Source organism: Mastigoproctus giganteus, chromosome 11 (genome assembly GCF_048544385.1).
Source record: "Mastigoproctus giganteus isolate SK-2022 chromosome 11, ASM4854438v1, whole genome shotgun sequence".
In the NCBI taxonomy this organism is placed as follows: domain Eukaryota; kingdom Metazoa; phylum Arthropoda; class Arachnida; order Uropygi; family Thelyphonidae; genus Mastigoproctus; species Mastigoproctus giganteus.
The window spans coordinates 130364142-130376664 of NC_143585.1; the positions used below are offsets into that span (position 1 = coordinate 130364142).

The window sequence follows — 12523 nt, forward strand, 5'->3', positions numbered from 1 at the left end:
AATATCTATGCGAACTAAGTGAATCTGAAGTAGAATACGTATTATCATTAATGCTTAGTTGTGCCATTTTTTCATTTAAACATTAGTTAAAATATGTATGAAAGAATTGCACAACCAAAATGATTAAAACCGCAACACCAAATCTAGAGTGCATGCTATAGTAAAAACGTGCACGTAGAATGTAGTGGTACTGAAAATATTTAGAGGGGACCTCAAAATTGAATTGAGCCTGGGGCCTCTAAAGTGCTAAATCCGCCACTGATCATGCAATAACCTGTACCATATCTTGCAAGAAATCATCTTCTATACTATGAGATTACTACAAAGCAAAGCCACATAGGAAATGTAAAATCTCACTTAAACTTGATTATTATTATTTTTTAAAATCTCCCACTGCTAAAACAGGTCAGAACTATGAACAAAACTCAAAACAGGATGCCACACTATATCTGTTGACACAGCATAACATCCTATTTTTAGTTTTGGTGATAGAAGGTGAACTACTGGAATAATAATTTACAAAAGTAAATTTGCATTTGATAGCTATATCTAATGCTTCTATTTGATTTGATTTTAAGTTCCAATGCTTAAATATATGTAAACCATTTCAATTATGAGATCAAGCATAACTCCAATGGAAGGAGTATGAGAAATTCATCTAATGTGAATATTTACAGTTGACCACACTGGCAAGAAACAGCTTCTGAATTTATCTAAATAAGTTTCATGAAGGCTTAGTTTAGTGCCTCAAGAATATAAGATATAATTAAAAAGTTAAATGAGTGATCTTATAATTCTTTAATGTATAACAGTAACTAAAAGGTTGTGAGTGGGGGCTTATAACATCTTTTGAGCAAGAACACACCAACTTCTTGCTATGTGCAAGTGTACTGGAAAGCAACTTTGTGTGAACATTTGCTTTTCTTATTTGTTGCATGTATGGAAATGATGACACCAGATAATCAATTTTGACCAACAAAAATGTTCTAATAATGCTGCACCCACATTATTGCCTGATTTAGCACTGTGCAACTTTTAGTTACTTCCAAAATTAAAACAGGACACACAAAAAAAAAAAAAAAATAATAATAATAATCTTGGATTGATTCAAGAAATCCAATCAAACATGGTGGAATGGTTAAAAGCATTACCAAATGATGAAAAAAAAAAAAACCAAAAAAAAAAACGTTTCAATCAGTAGCAACTACTACAGAACAAGCATATAGCTGCAGAAGGAGATTATATTGAGGAATTTTATCAATGAATAAAATTAATTTTTAACCCACTGAAGGTTTTGATCAAATTACTGTAGTTTGGTTTAATGAAGCAACTGCAAACATCATGAAAATATTTACTTTTTTAGTGTTCAATTTGCATGGTAAAATTTAAGATTTTACCATGGAAATTGAAAATTTTTAAATTTACCTCAGTAATGTCCTTGTTTTACTTCAATTTTAAAATTAAGTTAAAATAATGCCAATACTGAGAGAGAAGGGGTCAAAAGAGACCATTAGTGGGTTTCAATTTTTCTAATTAGGTGCTAGATAGTCAACCAACTGTGTAGCTCTCATTTAATAATTTAAATTATTCCCTTCTATCTGAAACACTATATTCAACTCAGGAAGTTTATGAGAATGAATGAAGCTTAAGTATTTAAAAATGAAAGTCTCATACATTTTTATTTTATTATATTTCATATTACTTTATTATATATTATTATTTTATTACTATTATTATTTTATTTTTTTTGGTTGGTGCAGCAGCATAAGTCATAGGCTTCCTTACACCATGTGGCCATTATTAATACTAATACATGGGGATTTAACACACACACACACAGCAAAATGCTATAAAAATATGATACAAATTCGTCTATTTTACTGTCTACTGATTACAAATCTTGTTCCAATAAAGATTATGGGAATTATGTGAGATTACATGAACTGTTCAGTTGCATTACAAATATATTGTCTATATAGTGCTAATTTTATGTATATGCATTGTATTTCTGATAACTTATGTTAATAATTTTGCCTTTTATTAACAAAAATACTTAAGTCTAACATCAACTCTTCACGCTTTTACGTTCAAATGCTAAGTGCCAATTAACGAATTTATTTTCTCCAAAGTGGGGTACTAAGAAGAGAAAATTGTCAGTATCACAATATTTCAACTAAGAATAAGGACTCTCTCCCTATATATATATATATATATTTATTTATTTATTAAATGTATCTGTGTGTGTGTGTGTGTACATAACGCCCGTCCGCGAGCAGACGCGTATTTCCCTATACTGTACATTACTTTTATACATGACAACTTCCAAAATCTAAAATAGAACTAGTCACTGAAGCTACTGGACTCCGAATCATAATTTAAATCGGGTAATCCACTATCAGGTGCTGGTGCATCGGGATTGTCTAATATATGTGGGGTAACGCCTTCGGTAACCATTTTCTGTTTCACAGCAGCCACTGGCACACCCAAATTTACCATCTTAAAATATTTCGCATACCTAGGATCTTGAGATACTGTACTTTTTGGCTTGACAGATTCTACCTCCTGTTGAGGGGCAGCTTCTGCATCTAAGGAACCATTTTCCGCACTACCACAAACTGCCTGGTTTACAGACTGAGGCTGAATCAACTGCTGTCCCTCAGAAATTTGGTTCTGTGAAACTTCTACAGGTATTGTCACTTGTTCTAAGCCTGGAATAGATGACAATTTGGCTTCCAGTATGCTCATAGACGCTTCAAGTCGCTGAATCCGAAGAAGTATTTTTTCGAGTTTATCCTCGCATACTGCCGAGAAGTGATTTAAAAATGACGTCGTTCGAATCAAAAAATGATTAAGAAAAGCAAGAGTTCTTTTCTGATGGAAAGGATCTACCTTGCTATAATCAATACCTGGCCCTACGATTGGTAAACCATCATCGTCCATATTTCCAAAACCTCAAAAAAAAAACAGAAATGTTCCAAAACAACACCCCCTAATGAAACACCCACCGATTCAGTGAAATATAGCGACCTCTAGTGAAGAAAAAGAACACTCGCTAATGACTGATGAGGTCAATGCCCACGAATTACTTTTCGCTAGCAATACGTATAGCTTTCGAGAATGACTTAGTAGTAATAGTACTGTATTTTGAAGCAATGTTGGATGATGATGTCCAGGATTGTTTTTTCGAATATTTTTTGCAAAGAGCAACCAACAGCGATTGGTCTGAAGTCTTTTACAGATTTAGGGTTTTTTATTTTGGGGATAAGTTTTACGTAATAGCTTTTCCACAGCTTCGGTAAATCCTCTTCCACCATTATTCTTTGAAATATATGTAACAATATATCGATGATGAAACAGCTACAGATTTTAATCATAAAAAGTGGGAATTTGTCTGGCCCGATTGTAGCTTTATTTGGGAGACTGTTGATTGCTCTTTTTAAGTTGTTTCTGCTGATACTGATTTCCTCCAATTCTTCGTTGTTAGTCACCATTTGATTAGTGTTGATAATGTCTTTAATTTTCTTTACATCCTGCATTTTGTTAATGTTATCTTCACTGTTAACTTGATTTTCCTTGAGGGGTGTTCCGATAGCTTCAGCCCAGTCCTTAAAGGTTTTCTCAGTCATTTTATGCATGTAGCTTTTTTTGTTGGCAATTCTTTTGCCCTTTTTTAATTTTGTTATAATCATTTCAAGGTGTGCCTGTTTCTTAGCCTTCGTGAAACGTGCTCTTTCATGCTTGTACCGGATGTGATCCTCTGGATGCCCTGTTCTTTTCCATTTCCTGTACAGTTTTTGTTTATTTTTTACAATTATTTTTAATTGTGGGCTGAACCAAGGGTTTGCCCTCTCTGACACTTTTAGTTCCATAGAAGCTCCTTCTTGCGCTGTATGTAAAAGTGATTGCGAGAGTGTTGTTAAGGTAGCATCGGTGCTCAAAATGTATAGGTTTTGCCAGTTGTATTCGATAAGCTGTTTTAGAATTACATCATTTTTAATATATTTTGTTGAGAAGATTACCTTTGTTATACTTTTCGAATGCCAACCAGATTGTCGGATGTCTCGTTGTCTTCTTAATGTGGCTTCAAATGTGAGTGGTCGGTGATCTGACGCGAATTTCATAATGTTCTCCTTCAACCTTATATTTGAAGTGTTATAGTAAATCAAGTCCAGGCACTGAGTTCCTCTTGTTGCTGGTGTTTTCAGTTGGCTCATATTTAAGGCTTGCATTGTACCATCCAATTCACTTTTTGCCTCCCGATGTTTTGGTTGCAGCATATTGAGGTCCCCCATTACTATTGTATCTGATTCGTGCTCATGTTTGAGGCAAGCCACGTAAAAAGCTCAGCTATGTTTTCTTTAGTATGCTCTGGGGGTAGATATATTAAGCATAATTGAAATCTCTTCATTTCTGTTCCAAAAATGGCAATGATAGCCTCGAAATTTTCCGATTGCGATTCATGTTCGCTGACTACCGAGAATACTTTTTTGAACAGAATCATTTACCCCGCCTCCTCTCTTATTTCTCTTCCATTTGCTAGGCAATAGGAACCGGAGGAGTGCGCAAGGGCATTGAGGTGCCTGTTATTTTGGAGTCATATTTCTCCTAAACATATGCAATCACTCTTCGAGTTAAGCAACAAACTTTGTAGTGTGTGGAGCTTATTCGAAATACTTCTTACATTTTTCCGGAAAATAATGATCCCATTAAAATCTTTTTCGTCAGCTGAGTTGTTTGCTGATTGCTATTGGGCAGTTCGCAAGTTTACCACGTTGTTCCTACATTTGTGCTTCCCAGCCCTTTTCTGTATGGTGTCACAAGCGATCCTACTGGCCAGATGTTTCTGTCCAAGAGGCAGTCTTCACTGCTTACTGGGCAGGTGATTACAAAAGAAGCATATGCCGGATGTCTTGTGCGAATTTTCTTAACTTCTACGTCGATCCCTATTCCTCTGTTGCACATTTCTTTTATGAGATTTGGCTTTGTCTGAGGGTCGAGTCTTGAGATAAATATTTTTCCTCTGGTTTGTACAGAGGTTATGTTGAATCTGTCCGCTAATCTCTGACTGTGTCCTAACGAACGTTTCATTGCGGTGTCAGGTCTATTGTGCTCATCAGTGCTTTGTGATGTTTTTTGATGCTTGTAGCCTACAGAATTGCTATGTAAAGTGGTTTGCTGTGTGTGGGAAGACATCCACGCGGCAGATTCACTTGACGCGTTTTCCTGCGGTGACTTCGGGGGAAGGGCCGCAATTTACGCGAACGTAGGTTGTCTAGTCAGACCAATATCTATTTCTGCTGTCTTTGGGTTTCGGATTGGTAGGGGGTTAGGAAAAATTTTGGCAGGGTTTGTTCTTGTTCCAGGCTTAGACATGATGTCTTTCTCAGTGGATATTTCGGCTACCGATACTTTTTGTCGCTTAAGTGTCTCGCCACCCTCGTTATGTAAGATATTACTCCTATCATTCCTTATTTTTCCTTCTATATCACTCTGTACACGTTTATGTTGTTCTGTCTTTATCGCGTCCGTATCATTGTTTATTGCCCTATTTTGCTGTTTCTTTATAGTGAATACTGTATTGTGTTTGTCATTTTTTCTATCTATTAATTGTAATTGCGCCAGTACTGTATTTAATTTTTCCTCCAATAATTTTTGACTCATAATAATTTTAATATTTTGCTTCCATTGTTCTGTTAAGTGTTATTCGTGTCTGTTCATGTTCGGTTTCGAACTGTAGAGTTCATTTTCCCCCTTTGCTTCGGACTCTAGTCTTTTTGCATCAGCCGGTACCGGGAAGTCTGAATTTCTATCACCGTCCTGGGTTCTTGTATGACGTCTCTGATATTCACAGTCATCTGGGCATGCATCACACCCGAGGATTTCTATTATCGTGTCATTAATTATATCATCAACCCCGGGGGCTCACATCTGGTGAGTATGGGCTTGGCAAACCCAGGGTCCTGAGCTGGATATCATCATTCTTCTCTTTCTTGGTGGTTCTTTCTACTTCTCTCTCTGTCTCTCTCTCTCTCTCTCTCAGGGTAACTCGGGAATTTTTTTTTTTTTTTTTTTTGGCTGGTGCAGCATAAGCCTCAGGCTTCCTTGTACCATGTGGCTAATAATAATAATAATAATACTAATTTCGTTCTCCACATATCCGAAAGCAGCTACCTTGCAAGAAGTCCGTTGGCTCGGGATCACTGCAGTCGTCGACACCTGACTCGCCTTCGCTAAACATTTTCTTAGATGTCTTATTTCCTGGCTCTTTCCCATCATCCTCTCCCTTGGTTTTACACGATCAACAGAGAAATTTTTTCTTTCTACTTCGGTTCAGGCGAGATAAGTCAACTGAAGAGCAACATCTCCCAATAACTGCCTTACAGCCTATGCATTTAATAGTATATTTGTTTACTTTTTGGCATAAGCTACATGTTTGTTCAGTTACTTCTGATCCAGATTTATCCATTCTTTCTAAGTTAGACATGTGTAGCAATTTTGCTTCCAAGGTATTTAATTCCCTATGGGCAAAGAACAGAAGGTGGGCTGCTGAAACTGTTCTAAAGCCTTTCAGCCCAGCTGCATTAATAGCAATATCTATTAGGGTTGGGAGATCAACAGGGTGTATGACCTTGTAGTGACTGAGTGTGGTCGGTTGCCTCGGTGGCCGGACATATTGCAATTAAGCTATACTGGAAAATGTCCGATCAGATATTAGCGTTTTAATCTTAAAACTAAGATTTACCTGCTTACTTTAGTCTTCTGCTGGTATTTGCGTCAGTAGTTCAAGAAGAGAGCTATCTGCTGATACCAAATGTGCTTAGTTTGAGAGCCATTATCCTCACTAAATTAACAAAAAGCGGAGCACCAAAATTCAGTTCTTTACAGACTTCCGCCACCTAGCGGATAGTAGCCGCATGTGATGCAAGGAAGCAGTGTATGCAGCATCAGCCAAATGTATGAGCTTACGCAGCATCAGCCAAATGTATGAGCTTATGCAGCATCAGCCAAAAAAAAAAAAAAATTTACACAACCATTCCCTCTAAATGTTTGTCCAGTTCCTCCTTAAATTTATTTAACCTATCAACTTCCACAACGACAGATGGAAGTTTGTTCCAGCAATTAACCATCTGCTGGCTAAAGGCAAATTTCCACACATCTAATCTACATCTGTCTTTCCTTAATTTGAATTTATGCCCCCTTAGGTTCGCAATCTGAACAAGTGGAAGAATCCCATCAGAATTCAGTGTGCTCAACCCATTCAAGGCCTTATACACCTCAATCAGATCAACGCACAGGTGCCTAGTCTCCAGCCATTGCAATTTGCAGAACTTAAGCCTCCCTTGGTAAGAGGATCCCTTCATTCCCCTCACCAATCTTGTTCCCCTTCTCTGTACATGCTCAAGCAAATCTACATGCTTCCTAAAATGAGGCCTCCAGACCTGTATGCAGTATTCAAGGCGTGGCCTGACCATTGCCTTATACAGAGGGACAATCACCTCCTTTTCCCTGCTAGCAAAATTTCTATATATCATTGACAAAACCCCATTACCTGCCCTGGCAGCCTGTCTGCATTGCTCAGAAAATTTCATATCTGACTGCACAATTACTCCCAGGTCTTTTTCGTTTTCTACCACCTTAAGTATAGTACCACACAGTTGGTACATTTCTAATATAGATTTCTAGAATGACTTAATGCTAATATCAAATTGATCTGATGTAGAAAAGAATTATGACAATGGAGAAAGAGTAGAAATTAAAAATAGGTAAAGAATCAATAGGAAGTAATTCACATAATAATGTATTTTCAAACTGTAATATACAATATACAGTATTTATTAAACTGCATTTAGAATTACGGTTATTTTTCTGTCTATGCTGATATTATTATTATTGGCCATATGATGCAAGGAAGCTTGAGGCTTATGCAGCAACAGCCCAAAAAAAATTTGAGTTACCCTGAGAGAGAGAGAGGGAGAAGGGAATTACCAAGAAAGCGAAGAATGATGATATCCAACTCAGGACCCTGTGTGTGCCAAGCCCATACACACCAGATGTGAACCCCATTTATAAGATCAGTTAAGATTTATGCTTCGAAAACGTGAACACTTTTTAACAACAAGAATCGCTACCCAGTTTCAGAAGCTCAATTTTGAACACGGAAATGATACAGTCGCAAATCCTAATTTCTGAATTCAGAATCAAAATCTACAATGTTAAACAGCCTCCCTGTTTGTTTGTTGAAGGATAATAGGTACATCAGCAGCTTGGGCCTATTGTGCCATATATATTATGTCTGTAAATTGAGTATGTTCAGAGAGACTATGATTGTTAGTTAGTTATTTGGTTTTTAGGAGCATTAGCAACTAAGGCCATATTGCTCCAGGATATGCAGTGGTCATTCCCTGACCTTCCCGCATCCTCCATATTTGGTGGTGATGGGCTCAAACCCCGGTCTAAACAAGAAGCGTGTGCTTCGCACTGCTGCTCCTTCCCACCTGGCTACCGAGGCGCAAGAGACTATGATGGTAGCATGATGTTTTCTGAGAAAAAAAAATGCTACCCTCGCCTGAGTCCAACTAACTGAGCCACGTTGTGAAAATTGCCCAGAAAAATTGCACACGTCATTGATGTGTCACCACACGTCATTGATTTGTCACCACACGTCACTGGGTGGAAGATACCCGATTCAAAATCGGGTATCGTCCACCCGGCGTGCAGAGGATGGCAATTCTACCAACTGTGCAACCCATAGGGCAACCTATACTTGCTACTCTCCAGCGCATAGTCTGTGTGGATTTTCGAACTGCATTCCTACGTTGAACTGGGTGATTAGCTGGATGACTCTGCTGCTTTGTTGCTGTCTTACGAAGTGACATGCACGATACTCACTATGGGTGTTGACCATACCTAACTATCCCATATGTCACCTTTTGCTGGTTGTTCAACCGTCGTTGAGCCAGTTACCCCAGACTCGTGACACCACAGAATAGGAATACTTAACCACGTTAGCTGTCTGTACAGTATTACCTGCCTTCCTACACTGGATGGAAAAAATCTGGTTCGAATCCTGTCAATAACATGAGGAACTTTCACGGGACTTTTTTTTCTTTTTTGTTTTTGTTTTCAGCAATGGATAGCAAGGCTACTCCAGCAGAAACTCGGATTTTTCATCTAAAAAACTGGCAAATCGAGCAGAGAACGCATGCAATTTATAGAAACAATATACGCGAGCAGATAAAATAGCTCTTTGGTGGGCACAATACACTGGCATGCAAAACTTAAGGACCAGTAAGGCTTTCATCTGTAGCTTCTCATAGGAGTGGCCTGGATATAGGAAAAGCATACCAATGGAACCTTGTGAGGTACAGAAATGATGAAGGAAACAACACCAATACAACAACAGAAACAAAATGGTATAGAGGGACTTCATTCAAAAATGGCAATGTAGCACTTGCTGCCATGATACAGATGCATCCCTGCCAAAGATGGAACAAAGGGAAGAGGTGGTCCTCTGTAAAAATAAAATAAATTTTCTGTTTATACTGTGGGATGACCAAATGGTCAGAGGTGTTCACAAGATAGACAGAATACAAGAAACAGCACCGTATTCAGCAGTCATGGGCTTGAACCCCGGTCACTCAAGGCACGTGTACTTCTGCACCCGCGTGCTGGCCCACTAGGCTACGGCAGCCTTTTATAGTAGGAGATATGGCCACCCCTAATGTCGATGCAGGCTTTGCATTGCCTGTTCATACTTAGAACAATGTTGTTGATAAGTTCTTGTGGTCACATCGTCCATTCCTCTCTCAGCACCATCTTCAGCTGGTGAAAATTTTCTGGTGGGGGTGGACGTGCCGCTAGGCGAATTCCTAGACCGTCCAATATGTGTTTGATTGGATTTATATCGGCGGAACGGGCAGGCCATTGTGATTGACAATGGGCAGGCCATTGGATGACATTGTGATCGCATCCGCTGATTGGGATTCACATCTTATGAAGCTGCAGAAAGTCTTGCAGCATCTAAGAGAATATGATCTTAAGTTGAAACCAAAAAAATGTGAATTTCTGAAAGAGCAGTTGAACTATTTGGGCCACCTGATTATGGAAACGGTATCCGACTGGTTCCAGCCAATGTCGCTGCAATCTGAGAGTGTCGGCCTCTGAGGACAGTGAAACAAGTCCAATTATTTCTTGGGATGGCAGGGTTCTATAGAAAATTTATCCCAGAGTTTGCTGAAATAGCACATCCTTTGACGCACCTTACCAAGAAAGAAACACGTTTTGTTTCAGACAGTTCCACTCAGGAAGCCTTTGAAAAGCTGAAAACTGCTTTGATAATGCAGCCTCTGTTGATTTATCCGGATTTCACAAGACTGTTCTTTGTTTCGTCAGATGCTTCATCCTACGCTGTTGCAGCAGTTTTAGAACAGCAAGTAGATGGAAATTTGAGACAGCCAGTGGCTTATGCTTCCAGATTGATAAAGAAATTGGAGGAAATGTATAGCACCACAGAAAAGGAAGCCTTGGTGATAGTTTTCACAGTAATGCAATTCAGACCTTTTCTAGTGTCCAATAGTTTCACACTGATAATGGACCACCAACCATTGAGCTATTTGCTCCATCACCACATTTAGCATGTTGGAGCATGTTGTTACAAGAGTATGATTATAAAATTTTATATCATCCTGGAAAATTGCATTCAAATGCAGATTTTCTTTCTAGACCGGCGTTAGAGGAAGATGAAAAACAGAAGAAGCCAAAGAAACCAAACACTACTGAATCAGTTGCTCCTATATCAGATGTAACTTTGGAATCACTGGTTATGCTACATCAGCAAACCAGAACTTTGATTAAATCCCTTAAAAGAGAGGATCCGAATTTGCAGATATTAATTGAACAGTTCGAGGGAGTACCCCAGGCATCAAAGAAAATTCCAGATTCCTTTTATTTGAGTGAAGATGGAATATTGTATCATTTCAAGTTATCTGACCCTAGAGCTATTTGTCGAGAACCACTTGAACAATTAGTAGTCCCAGTTGGCTTGAAGACAGAAGTGTTGAGGCATGTCATGACAGTGTTCTCAGTGGGGGACATTTGGCATTACAGAAGCCATTGGAGAAAATTAGAAAAAAATTTTCTGAACAGGTATGTATAGCGTTGTCAAGAACTACAGCGAGTTATGTCCATCTTGTATGGAGTGTAAAGGATACAATCCTAAGGCCAAAGCGGCCCTGATGAGAGTCCCTATTGAAAACTCTCCTTGGGTAAGAGTCTCCCTGGGCATTCTAGGACCTCTAGGATTGAAGTGGTTTCACTCCAGACTCAAAAGCCTAATGAAGTAGCCACAGCTTTCATCAATAATGTAATCGCAAGACATGGAATTCCCAAGTACATACTCAATGACCAAGGTAGTAACTTCATGTCTTCATTGTTATGGCAAGTGTGTGAGAAGCTGAATATCCATCAACTCCACACATCTTCTTTTCACCCTCACTGCATTGCTAAGGTAGAACATTTGAATCGCACATTAGTAACAATTTTGTCACTTGTAGTTGATTTGATTTGATTTGATTTTGTTTTTTTTTTGGCGCAAACTTGTAGTCAACAATGCTCAACCAGATTGGGATGTCATGGTTCCACTGGCAGTCGCTGTGTACCATACTGCAATCCACAGTTCCATGCAAGAATCACCCAATTTTTTTGATCTATGGGAGATATTTGTTGTTGCTCTCTGGCCTATGGCATGCCAAAATAAGATTTTCTTGCGCATCTTTGGAAAATTATTCGGAGCAGATGTGTGCATGCTCCAGAGAACTTATGAGATTGTCTCTCAACATTTGGAAGAAGCAGTGCAAAAGCAAGAACAACATAGAGCATCAATAGCTGTAGGCAAGAATATCCATGTAGAAAGCCTCGTTTATCTTTTTACTCCTAAGATAAAAGTAGGTACTACAAAGAAACTGGGTCGTTTAAGTACATGTCCTTATCGAGGGATCAGTCAGACCTCACTGGTTAACTATGAAATACAGAACCTGCATAACTCAAAAGATAAAGAGAATGTGCATATAGATTGATTGACGAAGGTAGTTGATCGGAAAATTTTTCCAGAACTTCGAATAGCGGAGTCGGAAGATATCGAACTCACAGATCAAATGTGTACAGAGACAGTGCCAAAAGAAACCTGGATCTTTGATGATCCCGTAGTGGAATAGTGTGATTGGATCCCAACAATAGACCCCAGACCAGTGATAACCCAACCAACTAAAACTGTAACTATTCGAATATCCATTCCTTTGATGTCTCTCCCAAACAAGAATCAGAATAGGCAATCAGAGATAGAGCAGTCTGTGAAGTCAGATGAAACTGCCCATATGCCCACCCAGTCACATGGTTATAATTTGCGCAGTTCCAGTCATGTGACTCTTACCCCACATGTGGTAACTATTACTTCCCCATCACAAAAATGAAGTGATAGTACACGAGACAGCTTCCGTTGGAAGAGTGGAAACGGAACAGAGTTATC

The 12523-nt window shown here is 38.6% G+C and overlaps 1 protein-coding gene across 1 annotated transcript; it reads right to left on the minus strand.

The window, feature by feature from the left end:
- Positions 1–1786: 1786 nt before the first annotated feature.
- CCDC53 (Coiled-coil domain containing 53) lies at positions 1787–3018 on the minus strand. The gene has a single exon (XM_090384692.1). It carries the CDS (start codon positions 2938–2940, stop codon positions 2341–2343), a length of 600 nt encoding a protein of 199 aa, XP_090240818.1. The 5' UTR covers positions 2941–3018; the 3' UTR covers positions 1787–2340.
- Between the last annotated feature and the right edge of the window lie 9505 nt (positions 3019–12523).